The 23,868-nt window shown below is 30.8% G+C and overlaps 1 protein-coding gene across 2 annotated transcripts in view; it reads right to left on the bottom strand.

Annotated features, from left to right (window-relative positions):
• Positions 1-22,993, bottom strand: part of LOC132733091 (protocadherin beta-8-like) — a 136,586-nt gene extending 113,593 nt beyond the window's left edge. Inside the window, exons 1-5 of one of the 2 annotated variants that reach the window (XM_060719686.1) lie at positions 22,748-22,993; positions 19,638-19,893; positions 16,452-16,579; positions 14,289-14,357; positions 10,211-12,452 (exon numbers count right to left, since the gene is read on the bottom strand). In XM_060719686.1, coding sequence (XP_060575669.1) covers positions 12,202-12,452; positions 14,289-14,357; positions 16,452-16,579; positions 19,638-19,893; positions 22,748-22,808 — 765 coding nt within the window. In that variant the 5' untranslated portion in view covers positions 22,809-22,993 and the 3' untranslated portion in view covers positions 10,211-12,201. Of the gene's footprint in view, positions 1-10,210; positions 12,453-14,288; positions 14,358-16,451; positions 16,580-19,637; positions 19,894-22,747 lie in introns of those variants that run through there. The other variant, XM_060719687.1, reaches the window with a different exon arrangement.
• Between the last annotated feature and the right edge of the window lie 875 nt (positions 22,994-23,868).

The raw sequence follows: 23,868 nt of genomic DNA, 5'->3' as shown, positions 1-23,868 counted from the left end.
TATTCTTATTTCCATGCAAATTTTGAAAATACATTCACAAGTGAGTATTGTAAAGTGAACATAAAGTAAACTATATGAACACGTAACATACGACACTTACAATCAGCGTTTGCTAATTTTATTTTCAGAACATGTTTTTGATGTATGATTTAATAACTTTTCACCCAATCTCATAAATATTCATTTCATGCTCGTTGCGATTGGATTGAAACAAAGACCATTTTTCAGCTCTACATTGATGTTTCGTGTGTTTATGCTATCGTGAGGGTTATCTAAAGTCCACTTTTTGTGTTTGCTCGATTCAAAAATTTCTGTCACTTTTACTGGCTTTAGAATTTAAACCATTAACTTATGTCACTGTACAGAGCGTCAAGTATCGACTTCGTTTCACAAGTTACCACTCATTGGTCATTTTATTATACAGAATATAAAGTAATGATCACAAATTACACTAATATTACATTTGAAAAGTAATTTCAATGTACAGAATAGATCAGAAAAACACAGAACGTAACGGGACAATTAAAATTTCATACAATACGAACAGATTCAATCAGACGGACAAGGTGGATTTTCATATATTTTTTTCGTTTGCTTTCATTGCTTTTAAAGACATTTTCTACAGTTTTATGAAAATTTAATCCTTTCAGAGAATTTCTAAATTTTTGTATGATAAGTTAAACTTAATGGCGAATTCAAAAATAAAAAAAATAATATATGTTGACGTGTTTTCTTGTAAAATGGCAGTTTCCATGGTAACCATATATCTAAAAACTGTTAATATAGCCAAACTGTGTTATAACAAATAGAAAATGTATAAGATAGCTTAATACACACAACAAGCAATGTTTTATGCAAAGATAACCTTATCAAATGATTCTGTATGAAACAAATGATAATCTAAACATATTTCTTAAAAAAATGAGTTTTCCGTGCTCCTTAACTGAACAAAAATGAGAAAAATAAACATGAATTCTGTGAATAATTAAAGATATTGAAAAATTTCTTTCATAGGATTTTCTAATTTTTTTGTATTTTGTGTAAAATTTAATGACAAAATCAAAAATTAAAAGAAAAATATATGTTGGCGTGTTAGATGTTTTGAAAAATGGTAGTTTCCATGGTAACCGTATATCTCAACACTGTCAAAATAGCCAAACTGTGTTATACAAATGTACAAGACAGCTTATTACACACACAATAAACATATTTTCAAACAAAACTTGCTTTATCTAAGGGTTCTGTATAAAACAAACGATAATCTGAACATATTTCTTAAAAACATGAGTTTTTCATGCTTTTTAACTGAACAAAAATTAGAAAAATAAACATGAATTATGTAAATAATTCAAGCTATCAAGAAATTTCTTTCATAGAATGTTCTAAATGTTTGATAAATCAAGTAAAATTTTATGGTGGATTCAAAAATAGAAATAAAAATATAATTTTATGTTGACGTTTTAGTTTTTTTGTGTAAACGGGCAGTTTCCATGGTTACCGCATATGCCAACTGTCAAAATTACCACGCTTTCGTAAGAAATATCAGTTTTATACTAAATACATTGTCATATATACAACAAAAATAAGTTGTATTATAAATTTCTATTTCTTTTGATGTTATATTAAGTAATGATACTAAATATGTTTTTAAAACAGGTTATAAATTAAGGCCATATTATTTCTTCGATCGACTAACATACCCGAACAGTAAGCAAATAATCAGAAATTTACAAAGAAAATAATGAAAATCGGAACATTTCTTCGATATTATTTTTGTTTTTTATTCAACATTTTTCTAATATATCATTTTAAACTTCTTTGCCCACTTGTCTGCCAGTAATCAAGTGGCAACGCACTTTCGTCATTATACCACAAATGGGTGGGGTAACGCGCGCAGGAGATTCCTTTATCTGATGTTGTCTAAACGTTCTCTTATTCTTTTGAATCGATCTTCTCCTGAACATTTAGAAATATCTATTTTTTTTTTATTATTTACTCATTATTTGCTTGTGGCCGAAATTTAAACAGTTATCCGAGTGCTATTAAACTTGACCTTCTTTTTGAAAAGTAATTATCCGTGATTATCTTTCTTGGAAGCGCATAATGATGCGCACAAAAAACTACCGAAAACGTCTTAAAGTAATCTCTAGAATGTTTACTACTAGATGGCATTTTGATAATGAAATGAAATGAAATTATTCCACTGCTGACAAGATTCACTGTATGAATATTTAATAATGTTACTGGATGTTTCTTATAATATAGTTTTTTCTTTTTTGTGTCCCCAATTTAGAGGAGGCATTTAGACGTGTCCTTGTCCGTTTGTGCGTTCGTCAGTGCGATCATTCTTTTGCCCGTGTGCCTCTAAAAGTGCTTTATCTAGAGCAAACAAACGTTGATCAGCGTTTGGAGGTGTGCACTTTGGGTTTCACCGGTTAAATTATTCAGTTTCGTCAGAGATTTTGCCCTTGTCTTAATAAAAACTTTTGTCATATGTAGCTCAAAAGCATTTGACTTACAGTTATGAAACTTTACAGAAATGTTGGTTAGCATGTATTGTCATGTACCTAGGGTTTAGGTGTGGATTGATTCAGTATTTGTAGTGTTAATTGCCTTTGATATAGTAAAAGATGCATTTTTCAACTTGTGTCGTACTTATCCCTCATATACAAACCGAGTCTGCAATTCATGTTTTTTTGCTGTTTTTAATGCTCCGATGGATTATCTTTTTTCCAGATAATTAGCCCAGAAATGTTTTGACCTAGAGACATGAAACCTAATAACAATGTTAGTCACGATTTGTAGTTGTGCACCTTCCTGTTAATTTGTGCATTTATTCAGGGCTTGTAGAGTTATTGCTCTCGACTTAACTACAATTGGTAAGTTTCAATTTGTGTTGCCCGCAGTCCATCAAGTATTTGACCAAGAGTCATGAAACTTTACAGAAATGTTGGTCAGCATGCATCTACGGTTGGGAAAAATCCAGATGTCAACATTGGAATAAATGGTTGTTGTTTTTATTCCCCAGCCACTTAGGGATATGAGGAGTCATGTAGTATCCCCTTTGTTTTCCTCCGGCATACTATCCTGTACGCCATTAGACAATATAGTGTTGTGGCACACGTGTCCTGTAGATACATTTCTAATTTACAAAGACAAAGGAGGAGAAAATTAATTAGTATTCATATTTCTTTTTAATACTTTGCATATTTGAAGAGGACCTTAATTGTAACCAATTTATATAAAAAAGGGTTACGGTCTTACTTTTATGGTTACTTGCCCAGACAATGAGTATGTTTTATTCTTATAGTTCAGTTTTAACAGCAGAAAATTAAAATCAGCGATACTATTATTTTACTTAATTTGATATTATTATTACCCAACAGCTGCTTTTGTCCAGAAAGGGGCATAACTCGAAGAAAATGTCTGTCATTTTGCAAAAACACCAAAGAATAGGATTTTAGCAAAAATTGCACCATGTCAGCGAATTAAGAAATAATCACGAATTCGAAATCAAATAAGGTGTGGAAGAATTTATCTGCTAATCAAAATGGGCAAAAATCATCACTTTAAAGGGCAGATAAGTCGAAAAGTAGGGTCGTTACTCCTTTGGTATGTTTCTCTTTAATCATGCAAGTTTCAAAAATGTTTATTTTCTATCTTTGCCGAAACTAAAGGTAACGTGTTGAAGTTTAAAAGGGAAGCAAATCATTCAATACGTTTCTTTTATTACATGGTACTTCCCAGCAAACATGCATATATGGGACCCATATGGGCTATATCTAGGCAAGCCCATATGGGTATGCCCATATTGGACCTATATGGGACCAATATGGGCAAGTCCATTTGGGCACGCCCATATTGGACCCATATGGGTCCAATATTACAGCACTAAAAGGAAAAACGATTTTTCGTTTATTTATTTCTTTAGAACTTGTTTACTTTGAGCTATAGTGTGACCACCTTGGCATAAATTGCTATTATCTTTTATAAAAATCGTAGCATTAACATATATACAAGCCATGAGGGACCCATATGGGTCCCATTCGGGCAACCCAATAAATATTAGCATGCCTGAGCAGGTGCAAGAAATTAATTTGTTTAGTTTTTATATTAGTTTTAATTTTTATAATCGAAATATAAAAATGTATTTTTAGACTATTAATTCAGAAATAGTTTATAAAAATCAGCATTTGATGAAAAATTTATTTCGAGCATGCGCAGATGTGATTTCCGCTGCCGCTTAAAATCAAATTGTTTTAATGAAACGTTAAATTGTAAAATTGTACACGAAAACAATATTTCATTTCAATTCGGAACATTTAACGACGATTTATATTATATCCTTACACATTTATTGTGTGTGTAGGTAAGTGTAAACGTCATTTATTTTTTGTTTTTGCCTTTGCCATGTAATTTCGCGATAGTTTTTGTCAGTTTAATTACATTTTCTAGAATTTACGCCCACTATTGGGCACTTTAGCTGACTTCTGGATGTGTATAGTTGTTATTGTTGAATTACTTAACTGTGACGGAGTCGACACTAACATTTCAATAATATTGTTTCTATCTAGACTAAATTTTAAGAGATCCTTTTTTAAAGGGACACCATCATTTGAAAATCCAGTGACCCCTCCTAGCCTTAGAAGTCCCTTCCATTTTGTACCAATATTTCATTCATAAGCATTTTAAAGTATTAAATGCAAATACTTATTATTACAAATTCAAGTATTTTTTCCAAGTACCAACCAAGCCCTATGTTGCACAGGCACGAGTATCGGACCTTGGAAGAAAAAATATCACCTGATAGATAATTAAACCTGTGTTCATCTTTAAAAAGTCAAAAACCAAAAAAATTGTAAATTATACCCCCCCTTTAAAAACATACTATAAGTTAAGAGAAGGCCGGAAACTCCAGATTCGAGCCTGCAAGCAAGGGATTCACTTCCCGGGCCTTTGTGAAAACAATTGTCCAGACAATTAAAAATACTTTTATCACTTTCACGTTTGTATTAAGCTTCCAAATGAGACCGACCCCAAGTCTTTAGCTATTCTCGTTCAAGAAATATCTATCGGGAAACAAGCGCATTCGTGCTAAAAATCCTTGGTAGACAAAATTGCGGCACAACAATTCGGTACGTAAACATAGACTAATACATGTTTGCCAGCCGATTACGGGCCATAATCATATTGTCACTTGGCGCAATAACTCACTTAATGTATATGTATTTTATAATTACTTATTAATGTATTTTCATTTTATTGTAAATAGGCCATCAAAAAGGCTGTATGAATCGGATAAAGGGCAATGATGAGAATGAGACAGACACAGAGAGTAGGCCACCACAAGTTATTGACCAAGCAACAACACCCAAACAGGCACAAAGCCTACTTTCATCTCCGCCTCGCTTATCTGCACAGGCATTGCGAGAGGCCAGCAGTGATGTGCAAAGTGCTTCTCCAATACAAGGTGCTTCTGATACACCCTTCCGTGGGCAGATTATTGGGCCCAGCAAGTATAAACTTCGGAGCTATAAATATATTTATTATTACAGTACATACTTATTAAATGTATCCTCAAAACAAGTCAATAAATGTTATAACAAGCTGGATTGAGTGACACAGCCAAAAATGGAAAGTTTCACCTTGTGACGCCCCTAGTTCCAGTGTAAGAAATTAGGATTTGAATCGACTAGGCTGGTAGGACTACCAGATTGGAATATTCACTAGTCCAAAAGACATTCCACTAGCACGATTCATTTGTTCAAAATAGTTGTTTATATTGCCTCTGAAAATACAGTAGCCTGGTCGGGCTTGTTACTGTGAAAAGTTGGTAGCCCGAGGAGAAATTATGATATTTGTGTGTAAGATGAAATTTTATATCATAGAGTGGCTATGCCACTTGAAGTCTATGCCACTTGTAAGAAAACTGTTTTTTAAAAGTACCTCTATGATATAAAATTACATCTTACACAACAAACAATAAAGTGTCTTTATTTTATGCTAATGAAATTTCCTCAATATTAACTTTAATATTAAATCTGTTTTCCCCACTGTTAACATCAATTTTAGATGAATTTAAGTCCAATTTCTCTTAAATACAGGAAGTCTTGGGCTGAAAAAAAGTTTGACAATCAACGTTGCAATGATTTTATTTATTTTATTCAAAAAAAAAAATGAACGATCGCTTGTTTTAATAATAAAAACAACCAATTCTAGAAGAAAAAGTCACACCATCCCACCTTATTTCTGTTACTCAGGCAAATTTATGTAGGACCTGGCTTTGTGAAATGTAAGTGGCGGCCATTTTTAAAAGTTGTGTATTACACGGGAGGAAAATTAATTTTGTTTTATTCAGAGGAATATTATTTGGATACGTCCTACAATTATAACATCTTATCCAAACTTAACACTAACAGGGAACACATATATAGATATGGTATTAACCTTTAAAATCAAGTTGAAATACTTTACAATGATGCTTCTTGTAATCTTTATTTTTGTTATTGTTGAAACTTTGATAATATCAGATAAATTACTGAAACAACTATTTTTACTGACAATTTGTTAAATGAACTTCTTCACAACAAATTTGATCTTTGAAAATAATTTCGTTAAATCAGTATTATTTCACATTTTTAAAAGGAATATATCCATAATTAATTACTGTTCTGTGATATATAGGATAATTGTTTTTTTAGGAAACTTTTTATCAGGAAGCATCGCAAAGATGAAGTCATTTTAATGACGTTGTCATCATATTTTTTCCGGCTTTCAGTATACTTGGTCAACTTTTTTGATATTTATCCAGTTATCAAATTCGATGATTTTTTTCACAGAGTGGCTAGTGAGTCAGGATATAATTCAACGTTAACTTCGATAAACCATTGAAAATTAGATAAAAGATTAATGAAATTCTTACTGAGAATGATATTAGCACCACAGAAAACTGATCCCAACAGTAACGTTTCACAAAAGGTTACTATAACAGTATAACTATTGATATTAACAATTGAAATGCATTATATTGTAAATACTATTGTTATTTCTTGCCTTAATTGTTATTGTTGATGAAGATATGTGAAATGAAGCTGGTTATTTTTACAAACTGGTACAAACTATTTGTTACTTTTCATCAGCTGCATATTTTGTTTACACTTCTATAAACAGTATTTCTATGTGCCAAGGTTTTGTGTATTATATTTCAATTTGTTACTTTTCATCAGCTGAATATTTTGTTTACACGTCTATAAACAGTATTTCTATGTGTCAAGGTTTTGTTATTATATTTGTTACTTTTCATCAGATTTATATTTTGTTTACACATCTATGAACAGTATTACAACTGTGCCAAGGTTTTGTTTTATTATATTTCTTACATTTCACGAGCTGCATAATATTTTTTTCTTCAGCACTACCATGCCAGAGTATAATATATGGTTGTAATGAACAACTTTTTATATTTATTCATGTAGATCTATTTAATTTGTCCAATACAAAGAAAACTGAAAATTTAAATATCATATTATAAAGCATAGATACTATTTCATTTGAAAATGAAAGTTATTGGTAGATAGAAATTTGTAATGAATTACAATAAATGTATAATACTTTTCTATGAATTATATAGAAATTTAAAAAGACATTTGGGGGTCATACTGTTGATTCACTGAAATTTAAACATTATACACATATATTTTTTGGAGTTCCAAAGACCTTCTGTAAAGTTTTACCAGTGTCTAGCATAAGTTTCATTTTTCCTTATAGTGATCTGTAAGCTAACTAATGTTATAAAACTGCATGTTTAATTATTTTGTTCACACATTATAAACAGTTTTCCATTACATTTTGGTTATTTAGTGTACCAAAGTAATATTTACTACATAGGACTTTTTGAATAATAATTAATATTTCTGTATTTTTGAATTAAAAACTATGTAGTCAAAATGAAATTCTGTGGATTTACAAATATGTACAGTTTACTCGGATTTTTATATTGTACACTTTTCAAAGTTTATTTACATAAGTAAAGGTTTCTTTGTTGACATCTAAATTCACATAAAAGGCGTCCACAGAATGTTATTAAGCTACAGGAGTAGGTTTGCAGTTGTGTCTTTGATAATCTGTATATATATGATACACTCTTACCATAAGTGAGATTACTAAATAAAGTTACATTGTTAAAGCATATACATTGTGTATTGTTTTCTTGCATGATCATATAGGCTTTGTGCCATAATCTGTCTGTTCCAGGAAACAGAATGAGTTAAAACATCACTTGAATATTTAATGCAAGTACAAGAATCATGCCCTGTAGCAAGCGGTTGCTATCTTAACGTCCAGCAAAATTATAATTGAAGTAATTGAAAATATCTACCCCAGAATTCAAAATCTACCCATAATAGAAGTATCTGGGCTGCCCATTTGAAACCCATATTTAGTACAAGGGCTGCCCATATGGGGTCCATGTGGGACCCATATTGAGTACATGGGCTGCCCAGATGGGGCCCATGTGAATCCCATATTGAGTATAAGGGCTGCCAATATGGGACCCACTTGGAACCCGGTTGCACTTCCCATGTGGGGCCCATATGGGCAGCCCAAATGGGACCCATTTAGGTGCCCATATGGGTCTCATATGGGTCCCATATAGAATGCTTTCTGTATTATTATCTCCCTTGGTGGATTTCTGCTATTATTCACTGCAGATTCTGCTTGAGTAAATTCAAAAATAAACATAATAACAGGCATTCTGATGGATATAATGAGTATTTTACTTCTTTATCGTTCAAACTAAATAAATAAAAATAACGTAACACAGATGCTGTATTGTTTTTTTTTATTTTTCACCCATTCCATTGATAAGACAATTAAAATCAGCGATATTATTATTTTACTTAATTTGAAATTATTCTTGGTTACTTTATTTTCAATCATTTTGAAAAAATCTAAAACAATTCTATGCGACAAACATTTTTGCAATCTTTCACTGAATAAACCCAACAGCTACTTTTGTCCAGAAAGGGGCGTAACTCGAAGAAAATGTCTGTCATTTTGCAAATACACCAAAGAATAGGATTTTAGCAAAAATTGCACCATGTCAGCGAATTAAGAAAATATCACGAATTCGAAATCAAATAAGGTGTGGAAGAATTTATCTGCTAAACAAACTCGACAAAAATCATCACTTTAAAGGGCAGATTAGTCGAAAAGTAAGATCGTAACCCCTTTGGTATGTTTCTCTTTATTCATGCAAGCTTTGAAAATGTTTATTTTCTATCTTTGCCGAAACTATAGGAAACGTGTTGAAGTTTAAAAGGGAAGCAACCCATTCAACACGTTTCTTTTATTACATGGTACTTATTATCTTCCTTCGTGGATTTGTGCTTTTATTCGCTGCAGATTCTGCTTGTGTAAACTCTAAAATAAACATATTAACAGGCATTCTGATGGATATAATGATATTTTACTTCTTTATCGTTCAAACTAAATAAATAAAAATAACGTAACACAGATGCTGTATTGTTTTGTTTTATTTTTCACCCATTCCATTGATAAGACAATTAAAATCAGCGACACTATTATTTTACTTAATTTGAAACTATCCTTTTTTACTTTATTTTCAATCATTTTACAAAATCTAAAACAATTCAATGTGACAAACATTTTTGCAATCTTTCATAGGATAAACCCAACAGCTACTTTTGTCCAGAAAGGGGCGTAAGTCATTTTGCAAATACACCAAAGAATAGGATTTTAGCAAAAATTGCACCATGTCAGCGAATTAAGAAAATATCACGAATTCGAAATCAAATAAGGTGTGGAAGAATTTATCTGCTAAACAAACTCGACAAAAATCATCACTTTAAAGGGCAGATTAGTCGAAAAGTAGGATCGTAACCCCTTTTGTATGTTTCCCTTTAATCATGCAAGTTTTGAAAATGTTTATTTTCTATCTTTGCCGAAACTAAAGGTAACGTGTTGAAGTTTAAAAGGGAAGCAACTCATTCAATACGTTTCTTTTATTACATGGTACTTATTATCTCCCCTCGTGGATTTGTGCTTTTATTCACTGCAGATTCTGCTTGAGTAAATTCTAAAAGAAACATATTAACAGGCATTCTGATGGATATAATGAATCTGATGGATATAATGAATATTTTACTTCTTTATCGTTCAAACTAAATAAATAAAAATAACGTAACACTGATGATGTATTGTTTTGTTTTATTTTTCACCCATTACATTGATAAAACATTTAGTCATTTTAAATATAAAACAATTTGATTAAGAACATTATAATGCACTGATATATGTTAATGATTATTAGTTTATACCTTTACATAATATCAACTAAATAGGTTAGTGTTTGTAATTCAGCATAAGTCTGTCTGCCCGGGCGCACGCCGGAAGTCGCCAGATGTCGACTCAAATAATACTAACCTACTTAGGGTTGTTGAAATTATATTTGGTTGTTTACACAATAAAGTTAAAAGATCTTATTGGGCAAAATGTAATTTGAACCTCTAATAGTAGTAGTTGTACATGCTTCTACTTTTTTTTAACAATTTGCTGGCACAACAATACATGTTTTTTTATATTAAGAGTGAAATGAATCCAACATCGATACGGTATAGTATCTCATCACAGATATCATTTCACTGTTCAAACAAAGATTAAAATAAAAACACACAGCACACATTCAGTACGAAAGGGAGTAGACTCTCCACAACATCAAACCTCGCGTAAGCCACATCACACTCGTTCTTATCGTTCAAATTTCACTTTCAAGACAGTAATTTTCACTGAAACATTGACTTTATCGTAGCATTTGTGGACATACCACGTGATATATGACTGTAATGAAAAGACAGAAAACTGTTTGTCATATACCATAGTCCTAGTCAGGAAAAATGCCAGTACGTTTATAATACTAATGCGAAAGCACAATTACTGATACTTAGTATGTCGTCAACATCCAGGATGTGTCATCTCACCTTAAGTACTAACTTTTTAGTCTCACTCTCAGCAAACTGTATATAAAGTAAATTATTGTCTTCATTTTTTGTTTGTTTGTTGGTCAATTGGATAACCAATTTAAGAAGAAATAAGAGGGGATTAAATCATTATTAGCCTTCATGAAAATATTTGTCAAATTGTGTAATAAAATGTCTTAAAGGAATTCCACTGAGGTTCACAAGCCTAAAATTATAAAACTTGAAATCCTTACAAATATCAGCTTGGTACTAAAAACAAAAAAAATTATGCAAAGATAGTTTTAGAAAATATTAAAAAATAAATTAAAAATCATATATGTGTGCTGTCTGCCCAATTTTAGTTTACAAACAACCCTTTTCACCTTAAACCCATTCTCGCAATTCGAATAATTATCTTGGAAAACGAAGAGCTTAAAGTTTGCACAGAAGTTATTGATCAAATGAAGCGTTTATCTCACAAAATGGTTTCAGTCACATCATGTCAAAAACTCTGAATAGAGTCGCTTTAGATGTTTTTAATTATAAATTATAAAGATGTGTCTAACAAAATAACTGTAGCATTGTGATGTTCCGTTGATTCTCAAAGTTAGTGCACGGAAACAGAATAAAAGTATGCTGCTTTTCTTTTTTAAATATTAGGCAATTATTTCGTACATACGCTAATCATCTTGAAGGAAAAAAATAAACATTAAGCTTTCATAGAGGTAATTAGAAAGAGTTCCTTTTTATAGAAATCAAATTATCTTTTTTTGCAGCTGATATGCAGTTACGCAGTTAAAAACACTTTTAATTAATTTCATCAATCCGACATTGCGAGTTAACGGTACACTATGTCTCAGAAATAAATATATTTTTAATTATTAGAAATGTAAAGTATGTTATAAATACTGTTTGGATAATGGAAGAGTATGTTAGATGTTTATCAGGTCAAGAAATAGCATTGAACATAGCACTGAACATGCAGAAATATATTTTAAAGGTAGCAAATGTTAATACAGTAATACTTTGACTTTCGCACAAATAACTTATATACTTAAATTACACCCATTGCCAAGAAACCAAAACCAGCAAAGATAAAAAAGTATATGGTCTGTTTTGGAAACTGTAACAAGATAAATAAAATTAAAAAAAAATCTTTTCTGAGGCATAATTTGCATATTATGTAGCCGTCGGCGGTTGATTCATCCAATAAAAGTTTAGAAAATTAGTTTAAAGATGCTATAAGTGCCAGGAAAAGTGTCATAAATGTCATTGTCAAAGCTGCTGCTTTACTGCGGCTGCAAGACGTCTCGACGTTGATTGTGTATGTAGCTGAGCCAGATCGTACTGTAGCGACAGTATCAGTAGCAAGTATGACAAGATAATAGGTGTCTGTTCTGTTTTTATCAAGGGTTTTTCCTGTATCGACCTTGAGCTGTGATCCCGCAATTGCGAGGTCGGTGCCATTGTTTCCAGCTAAAATATAATTTTTCGAAAAAGTAAATAAAATAAGTCTATCAAATTTCTATTAACAATAAAATAATAGTCAGCTTAAGTAAAACTTACTGCTGATAACAATTCAATTTACTATTCAAATTTGCTTCTAAATATTAAGAATTAAAAATTTAAGATGTATTCAGGTTAAGGAAATGAAACGTTTAAATATAAATGACAGCAAAGCAATTATACATAAACACTGCGAAATTATCTCTATGGTAATCTGTAGAACTTTTTATTTCCCCTCACTTTTTTCGTAATGCAAATTTCCCATAGGCCTCTGGGAGTTATTTTTACTGTTAATGCAAGTGTACCACGTGACTAAGAATTTTGTACTGTTACATAGGTAACAGTATTTTTAACAGTATAAAATCTGGTCACGTGGTCTATTTTCTAAATAAAATGAAATAAAATGGCCGCCATTTTTTTCTCGATTCATTCTTATTTTCAACGTTAAACCCCGGTAGGACATCAATTTCTTCTCTGAAATAACTATGAAACTCGTAAAATTTAGTTGTTTGCAACCTGGTGTGCTTTTGGCGTATAAAATATCTTTTTGTTGAATAGTCAAAAAGCGAACATCCGTTTTCAACGGAAGTAATTGCGATAAAAATAATAATGTGTCAAACTGGAACATGCAGACGATTTAAGCATGCAACAAAGGATTATTTAACAATTTTAATCAGTGAAACGTTACAGAAATGGTGGACAGACATAGGATATCATCGTTATTTTGTCAAAAACCATGCTAAGAATATTCTGGAAACAGAAGGATCAGATTTCACAGATCATAACCGTGTAAATGGGTTCGTGTTTTGTTTTCTAAACAAAAAACCTAGCTTATTGTATGTTTATGATTTGTACTTAAAGAATAAAAGAAAAAGAAAACTTCTCAAGTAGACCTAAAGTACACTTAAAACGTAAAAGGTAAGGACAGTTTAGTTATTGTTACTCTTGGTTTATTTTTGTGACAGTTAGATTTAGTTGACAATTTCAGATCATCACAGTATTTTTGTTCGGGGTAATAAAATAAATAACACATGGGTTTGTGTGTAACAGTAAAAATATCACCCCACGTAAAAATACTGTTACCCTCGCCTACGCCTCGGGTAACAGTATTTTCCTCGGGATGATATTTTTACTGTTATTTATATAATAATGGTAAGTCAATTCGTTACCATACTATTCTTATTAAAAGAGGTTTCAGCAGCTTTGGGAGATTACAAAATATTGCAGTAGTTTTGATATTCAGATTGAATTACACTTTAGGTTAATTCTGGTAAGCTAACTGCCACCATAACAGAATTCGTTACCTTAGCTGTACATGAAAACATCGTGAATAAAAAGTATTTACGATCACCACAATTTTTTAAATTACTTATATGACAAAAGCTGTCAAACTTTGTGACCAGTATGTCCTCTTTTGTTTAATTTTGGATGTTTTGATATTGTTTTGCAAGGTTAATCACTTCTAATGGTTGTCATAGAAGACTTTTTTTATTTAAATTCATTATTGTTATGTTCTCAAAAAAGACCTGTGGGCCATCCCTTGCCGAGAAGTTAAGAATGCTGACTAAGAAACTTGTGCCCATAACAACTGCTGGTTCGAATCCTACCATGAAAATTGGATTCTTCAAGTTCGGATGTTATTCAGCTAGCATATGAGAGGTCGGATGATCTACTCATGTACCTGCTCATGCCTTAAACAGAATATTAGCGAAATCTGATGTCATTTTACACCAGTTAGGCTAAAAAGTCGCCAGTGTCCATATGACATTAAACCAAACAAAAAAGAGAAACAGTTAAATTACTTACAATCAATCGAGTAGACAATGGAATCACCTGTGTCTGTATCAGTGGCAGAGAAAGTTATGATACTTGTACCTAAAATGTAAGACATAAAACAAAGTTGCAATTAAAAATTAAACAATAAAACACAAAGACATGTTGAATTGATTCGGATAGTGTAATTATATGCAAAATCTCGAAAAGAAAAGACACACAAACAAATGAATACGTTTAACATAATAGGTGAATTCTTAATGGATTTCTTTTGACTACCTGAAATGTTAGAATATGTTTAGATCGTTTTGTCTTTTCTTACCTTGAAAGATACCAAAATTTGCTTAATTTTACGATGAAATTTTCAAATTTAAACAATAAAATAGATTCTTTCCACATGAAATTGAAATACAAAAACGTAAATTATACTTCTTTTACTTAAAGAGAATTTATAAGAATGGAATACATAAAAGACTTAATGTAACACACATTAATAAAACTTCGAAATCGGTTACACAGTCTGTTCAGTTGTTATTCTAGATTTAAAATATCTGTCATATGTCGGCAAGCCTCATTACTGCCCAATAGGCGGGTCATTTTACCGTCAGATATTTGTTATAATCCGCCAGACTTGGAATTCTTTACAATTAAAAGCAATTTTCATTGAAATTTATGTCATTACATCGGTAACTATTTTCTTAAAACAGCAAATGAATGATAACGTCATTCATAAAATTGTGGATCAGCTAAATATCGTCATCCTAAGCATGCCATTGCATGCCAATGCAATAAAACACTCATTGTATTAAACTCGCCCAGAAGAAAGCATTTATTATTTTTTTTTAGAGCTAGTTTTGGAAAGTAAAAAAACAGCTTTTATTAAGACTACATTATCTTATCAGAAATGACATTGCATTGCAAAAAAGATTGCAATTTGCTTTGATTATCCTGCAAAAGACTAAAGATGGGTACTGAACTCATACATTGATAATAATATTTTTCATTTGTACGGATAAGTAACCCGACAAACATGGCGGTTGGGCGAGTCCATTTAAACATATCCCATTGAAGTTTATGGACGACCCATTTGTTATCATGTTATATTGAATTATTCGCTTTGATTGGCTAAAGGCAGGCGAAGTAAAGGTAGAACTGTTCAAATTTTGTTAATTGTATATATTGCCACAGCCACATAATATCAGTACGTATATTGACGATTAAAAAGTAAAACTGCATCGTTTATGCGTTAAATGCTATGGAGAGTATTTGAGATAGGCGCTTAATATAGGTTTCATTTTGTCATTGAAGTTTGACGTGCGCCGCGATTCAAATAGTTTATTTATGGCATATTTTTGTTGTTGATAATTTTTTATGTATTTTTGTGAAAACATTTTCATAACATGTGTTTATATGACATCACAATATCAAATTCGGTACTATTTTATTTAGTATTTAGACAATATTGTCACAAAATATTTGGACAAATCTCGTATATCGTGTTTATTCTTAGTAAAATCTACTATGATACTTACGCAGTAGCCTATGTAAATAGGAGAAGGTAATTTAGTCAACATAGTAACGCGTCGAGACGGCGGTTCGAAAAATCATTTGTCATTAATTGGTAGACCCTTATGATATAAAGTAAAAATTTATATCGATTTAGTGGTCATCATATACATGTATAAGATAACATTAATCAGCCATTTTCTTTAGTGTCGCAAAATCTTACCAAACCAAAACAGTGTTTTCGTGTCTCTCTATGTTTGGTACCATAGGCACCAGTATTCAAAACTTCAACCATAATAAGCCTCAAATGCGACTAGTTTATTATTAAACAAATAATACCAACTATCACTGGACCGAGACCAGATAAAAGAACTCCGTTGTATTATAGAAGAAGGAATATCCCGTTTGCAGGAAAGCGAACTGTTTTTTTGTCAGCGCAAGAATAATAAAATTTGTACATTTTGAAGTGTATTTTGATTTCTTTGTACCATATAATGTTTCTGAGGACGAATTTTAAGATATTAGTAAAACAGTATTTTTTCTGTAATTTTCTTTAACCAACAGAGTGTGACCTCGATATTTTTTTCTTGACATAAGAACAAATTCTCAGTACATCAGCTACACCATCGTCACAAAACTGACGGTATTTAGCTAAATACAATTTTATATGCTTGTATAGGACGGAATTACCTGCAGCTGAACCATCTGTCACGCAAACACTAAAGGACGTTGCGCCAAATGTTGGCGCTGCTTCATTTACATCGGTTACTGTGATTACCACCGTTGCAGTACCGACGGCATCAGCACTGTCCGTCGCTCTGAAATAATTGATGGTGGAAATAAATAAAGGCTTTCATTCAAAGAGTATATATAAACTAAAAAAAATAACATATTGTTTAGCAAACAAACGTGTATCAAGATGTTCTAAGATTTGCCTGAGTACTGGTACAAAAAATAAACAAAACATCAATCTTCTTAAAACCAACATTTAAAACAAACTCACATGGTGTGCTTACTAAATGACAACTGTGATAAAGTTTAAGTACTTAACGTGTAAGCAAAGTGTACAAAAGGGTCTAATGTTTAGAAAGGAAACATAATCCGGGACAACCTCCAGCTTCATATGACCTGGTACCAGACATTTACCCGTAAGGTATCGTACTGAAATATGGCAAAAATTACGGAAGCTGGCTTACAGCGTCGGACGCGGAGTGTGTAAATCAAGCATCATGATTTATATCAATAGATAATTAGATTAGAACAATCTTTGTAGTATGAAGGATGTGATGGAACAAGAGTGTTAATTGAATGTTCAAAGGAGGCAGATAAAAAATGGAAGGAAAACTGGCCGTATTTAATAGTTCTAATTATACATTAAACTCGAGTTAGAGGACACTTGATAAGTGTTTTAATATCTGAAGTAAAAGATATATTTGTAAGATATATCACGTACCTTTTTTTAACGAACAACTATGTTTCGAATAAGACGAAAATTGAATGCAATGAGCGTATATTTCCCAAAACTCATATGATATGAATTACAAGTATTATACTACCATTGACCAGAAGAACACAATTGAAGGGGTTAATATCTCAATAATAAAATTTGATTTCTTTTCTCCAAAAGTAGCAGGGGCATTCAAAACAGAAATACATGCAAAAAAGCATTATGAAATACACCTTGAAAAAAATAAAGCGTTCACTGAAAATTTATTCTTGAAAAAGAAAATTTGCAACCGATCTGAAATTTTGCTCACGAGTTTTTAGATCTTCATCAAATAAAACTTTAATCTGCCAAAACTATTTTGAGGCAAGTCGGTAAAAACATCATTGGAGTCCTTTTTATGTGCAACTTGTCGTTGTTTTTAATTTAAAATAATAAAAAAGGTGCTTGGTAGGCGACATAAATTCACAAGACTGTTTAAACGCTTTTATGTCAACATAAAATTTCATATATATTTTAAGAAGCATAACTCGTGAAAGAACAACATTCTACCGCATGAAATATTCTTCTTGTTTTGATGACCACAACATATTATGGGGTAAAATATGGCATCCCTTTAGAACTTAACAAGAGCCGGATGATGCTGCTCGATTAGGTTTTTGACACAGAAAAGTATACCTCCTGTAGTTTAAAAGTTATGGCCCCGACAATGTTCAAAGTGAATTAATTAAAAAAAAGATACGACAGAGCAACTCTTCTTTGCAATGCATGTCTATGCAATAAGATTTATCTACCTACAAAGTTTCATTACGATATATCTTAAAACTTCAGAGTTATGTCCTAGACAAAGTTCGCAATGTAAAATGAAAAAGGAAATAGCTCAAAATAGGCAATGCAAAGTTTTTTTTCATTACCTAATGGGATCTATATACCTACACAAATTATTGTTCATATCTCATACAGTGTGATAGTTATGTCCCGGACAAAGTTCGAAGTAGAAAAATGAACACAGGGCAATAACTCCAAAATAGGGAAGGCAAACGTATGGTTTTTCACACTGCACATATACCCAATGAGATTGATATACTTACAAAGTGTCTTTTTCACATTTCTTATACTTTCAGAGCTATGTCATGGACAATTTTCAAAGTGTAAAAATTAACAAAGGGCAATAACTCCAAAATCAAGGGAGGCACAGTTATGGTTCTTTTGCACTGCACTTTAATTTGCCTACGAAATTTATTGTTGATATCTCTTATGGTTTAAGAGCAATGTCCCGGACAAGGTTAAAAAATAGGACAATAAAGCTAAAATTAGGCAAGGCAGAGTACTGGTTCTTTTGCATTGCACTTCTATTTAATGAAATCTATTTACATGTACCTATAAAGTTTCATACTTTTTTAGTTTCAAAGTTATGTCCAGGTAAACTTCAAAGTGTAAAAATGAACAACAGGCAAAAACCTCAACATTAGGGAAGGCAGAGTTATGCACTGAACATTTACCTATTGAGATCTAGCTACCTACAAAGTTATATGTTGATACAACTTGTTGATTCAGATTTTCTCCCGGAACAGAAAGCGGAAGGACGGGTGGACTAAAGGAGTCAAGATAGACGAACATTCGGACGGACGGACAAAATGGCGACTGTATGCTCACGGTTCGGGGAGCATAAAAAATGGTTTCGAATGATAGTCTATTATTTGGTTACATGATGGAAAAAATTTAATGAAATCTTTTTACATGTACCTACAAAGTTTCATGCTTTTTTAGTTTCAGAGTAATGTCCAGGTAAACTTCAAAGTGTAAAAATGAACAACGGCAAAAACCTCAACATTAGGGAAGGCAGGGTTATGCACTGAACATTTACCTATTGAGATTTAGCTATCTACAAAGTTATATGTTGATACCACTTGTTTTCTCCCGGAACAGAAAGCGGAAGGACAGGCGGGCTAAAAGAATCAAGATAGACGGACATTCGGACGGTTGGACAAAGTGGCGACAATATGCTCACGGTTCGGGGAGCATAAAAATGGTTTCGAATGATAGTCTATTATTTGGTTACATGATGGAAAAAAAGCGTTGGAATAATATTCATATACATATTTTTATTTGTTTCCTTTAAGCAAAATGAGTTGTAGCAATTACGATCACTAGTTTTATTTATTTTTTTTTTCAAATGTATTTTCTCCTCTAAAACACAAATGACAACATTTAATTGAGATAAACATACAATTACGCAACAAAACAGACTGAACAATCAATCAATATAATGGGAAGGTAAAACTAATCATTACGTTTCGATCTGTTATCAAATATACATGTATTTAGGTAATTTACAAATAAAATTGTAATTAAACGTATTATCTGCAGCTGTTGTTTGAAGCTTATCTTTTTGCTTCTTTAATAAATATGTAAAATTTATAGTTACTTACTTCACTTCAATAGTATGATTGATTTGAGTTTCAAAATCTAGCGCAGTGCTTAACGTCAACTCTCCAGTGGTTGAGTTAAGAACGAAAGGCGTGTCCGTTGTTACCAATTCGTAACTCTCAACTGTACCATCACTTGTAGCATTAAATGTTGCTATTGTAGCTTCGAGGGCTGTATCCTCAGCTATCTGGATGTTGTCCGCTTCACCAGTAGCACCAGATATGGTACTTGGCTCAGTCCAGCCAGTGATTGCTGCATCTGTTATATATACAGACATTTAATCATTTTAGCAATATAATTGTATGAATAAAAATATCACACTTAGATTTTTATTCAAATATGAAAACGCATATAGAGTCAGGAGGAAATGCTTTAATTTCTGTCTTTACATTTTTTGTGTTACAATTAATTATTGTTATAAATTCAATTTTAGATAACGTTAATCGAGCCCAATTGCCTAGTGATGTGTACAATGCGCTGTTTCAAGTGTTAGATTTTTTTAACAAATAATTTCATCATGCAATATTAGTGGATAAATAATTTGTTTAACCTAATCACTAAGACTAGTTAAGCAATTGTTATTCAAGTCTGCTTATATTATACCAGGGTCTTTCAAATATTTGCCATACTCTAAATTTTGTATTGATTTGTTTTTCTCATCTGACCCCGGGGTGCAAACAAACTTCAACGTTATCGCTTAACGCTGTACTGCCGTTCATCACTATACGCTGTATCGTATATCTCGGGCTACACAATAGTTCAGGTATGTTTTTATGTCGGTTCAAATGTAAACAAGCGTTTACAATCCTAAGACCTCGTCAATTATACATAACTATTTCGCAACTAATATGGATTGGTCATTTCTGTTAACATTGATGTGTTTTGTCTAATATCATGCCATCTAAGAATGAATGTTTTGTGTCACTTGAAATGTATTTCATTTTGATTATTTTTATATTCATGTAAATAATTCAATGGCATTTCAAACAGATATATTTAAATAACAACAACAACAGCAACAACAATAAGGACAATAACAACAACAATAACGTTACCATAATTAATAATAATAATAATAATTATAATAATAAATAATTAATTATATAATTAACAATAAAATAATATAATAATAATAATTTTATAATATAATAATAATAATCAATAATAATAATAATAATAATAATGATAATAATAATAATAATAATAATAATAATAATAATAATTTATAATAATAATAATATTTTATAATTATCAATATTATTATAATATTAATAATAATGATAATAAATAACAATAAAATAATTATAATAATAATAATAATAATAATAATATAATAATAATAATAATAATAATATAATTCAGGGTGCATAATTATTTAATTACAACTGAAATCAGATTATAAAAGGCAGATTTTAAAACCTTATGAAAGGTAATATATCGGCCTCAATTTTTCATTTTCTTTTCCTTTGTGTTAACCAAATATTTAAAAAAAAACATTAAAAAATAACTCAACTGGAAAACCTCATACCCCAGGCTTGAAGAAATAGACAGCTTGGAATTTTTTTTTTGGATTTTTTTATATATATATTTTGTTAAGCTTTCTGGACCAAGATTTTTTTCAAAACAAAGTAGAAGAAACAACAACAACAATAACAACAACAACAACAACAAAATATTTTAGTCGTGACTTGTTAACTCTTGCTGATTCAAAAACGATTTGTGCAATATTATTTAAACAATTTTCAATTTTGCAAAGCAGAATCTGAAGTGTCAACGAAGTTTTGATTTATATGTTTTTTATTCTGTTTTAAATATCAAACTGATTTTTTATATCGCAAAAGAGTTTTTATTTAAAAAAGAAAATAAAAAAAATAGAAACAGTTGAAGTGATGGGGGAAAAAATGAAGGAACCGATCAATTAAGCAGAAACAAAGTTACCTAAACATTGATGTTTTTTTCGTATTATTGATAATTATAATTCAACAGTGAAATTATGATAATATACTTTTATTATCTTATGAAGATTATGAAAAAGTGTCTTGATTATAATATATATACTTATCATAGTGTTTTATTTCCTCTAATTTATGGTATATCACGTAAATACTATTTCTTCCTTAATAAGAACATTAAGCCTTTTACATTTTTCATTGTTTATCCTCATAAATTAAATATCTATCTATATTTTTTGCAAAATAACAATAAATTTATTCTAAGATTTTATAAACTTGCTATTGCAAGCCCAGTTTTATCAAATTTATATTAGAATATTTAATCTATGAAGAATAATTTTATTGTTATTTTTGCAAATTACGTGATCCTAAATTGATCCTCATTTTGATCCGAATATTTTTGTATTTTTTGTTATTTGCTGATTTCATCCCAAAAAGTTTGGTTTCTTTCAAAACAGCATTTATTTTAAAAATTTTGAATTTTACTTTTTAATGCTAACAGAACACGATTAAATTTAGTAATCGAAAAAAAGAAAATAAAATAAGGATCACAGGATACTGAACCTGATTCGATTTAAATTGCGCTGACTGTGAAATTATTTGTTATAAAAGAAACAAAATGTTGACAATGGTGCACAAAGTATTAAAGGTCTTTAATTGTACTAAATATCAAAACGTAAAAGATGCAAAAGATGTATCAGCGTTATTGCAAATGAGTATCTATTAGGCAACTGGTACAAGACAATAAAAATTATGATTTAAAAATAAAAGCATTTTTAGCTTCCATGGACCTTTCAACATTTTCTTACGTGTATAAATCTTCTTTTTTTTTCTTTTTAACAGTTTTTCCATCAGCAAGTTTAGTATTTGCAAACTGTCCAGTTTTTCTTAAATACTTAATTTATAGCTTAACGACTATGCATATATATATCATAGTCTATAAGCTATAAATTAATATATATATATATTACATTAATTTTATTCTTTTTTTTAATGAATATGTTTAAATAACTAAACGTCAATCTTTGGTATTTAAAATAATAAAACTTTTTTTTGTGTATGAATGTGCTTTTTTTTTTAATTTTCAACAAAATATCCTCCATGCTTTATTCAATTTATGTTTTATTTTTTGTCTGTTCATAAGAAAGATATAAACTTACCTCCAAAGTGAGAAAGACAAGCCACCAGCACTACAGCAGTGATATAAGACCGCAACATCATTCCATTTCTTTCCTGTCCAACGTAGTTAATAATTGCAGAATTCCTAAACTCTGGCTCATGTCTGATTCTTCCGTCTTTTTATACGATCCTTCTGCCGTTTCCATAGCTTGGTTTCCAAAATACATAGAAACGACACTTGAAGTGTGCTTGCACTCGTGATCGAAATCCTCTCCTCTTGACTAAACTAAAACGTGACAGTACATGATTGAATAAAATAAGGATAAACATTTTTATGTCTGATTTAGATTGTTTGAAACAATACCATTGGTTAAGAGCCAGTTGTTATATCTGATACAAATCAACCAAAGATTTTTCCGAATGACTTGAATTTTACAATGTCTTCTTTAGAGGTCAGGGTAAGATTTGATTTGATCGTATGACGTTGACCAGCTGTATAAAAGTGTTTAATAAGTTGACATTTAGTTGTTTTTTTTTATTCCCACACCCCTCCCCCCACCCGGAAAAAAAAAAAACATCCCCAACACACATATTCGAATCGATGAAAATACACGCTTTGTTGCTTAACAAATTTAAATTGGTTAAACTAACTGTAAGTTTGTTAGTTTGAAGACTGTGTTTTCAATCTCGGTTAAAAAGTTGTTGATGTTGATTGCATTGTATATAATAATGTTTACAAGCTTAACGACTCGGAACTTGAAATTTTCAATTTTGGAATTTTATTTTCAATCGAATATGCGGACTACAACATTTTGGAACAATATAATAATGTATCACCTTTTACAAGGTATGGTAAGAAGAAAGTGAAACTTATTAAAATATGTATACATAAATGTATATTTTTATATTCTAATAACCCTTTTATCATAGTAGATAAAGATATGATGACTATTGTATTTAATTTATTGTTTACATGTTGTTTATATGGCCCATTGTCTCTCAAAAACGTATTGAAATATATATGTTTATAATAGTAGTTGTTGATATTTTATTGATCATAAGTACCATATTATTTGAGACATCATATTTACGACCATTGTTTATCCCTATGTGAAAGTAAATTTATGCATCTTTCAGGTGAGGTGGTGTTGATCCCTTGTGT

The sequence above is a fragment of the Ruditapes philippinarum genome, unplaced genomic scaffold, assembly GCF_026571515.1.
Source record: "Ruditapes philippinarum isolate M1 unplaced genomic scaffold, ASM2657151v2 ctg3625_1_1_1_1, whole genome shotgun sequence".
NCBI classification, from domain to species: Eukaryota; Metazoa; Mollusca; class Bivalvia; order Venerida; family Veneridae; genus Ruditapes; species Ruditapes philippinarum.
Note: the sequence above shows the minus strand (reverse complement) of the source record. Positions and strands in the feature narration are given on the sequence as shown.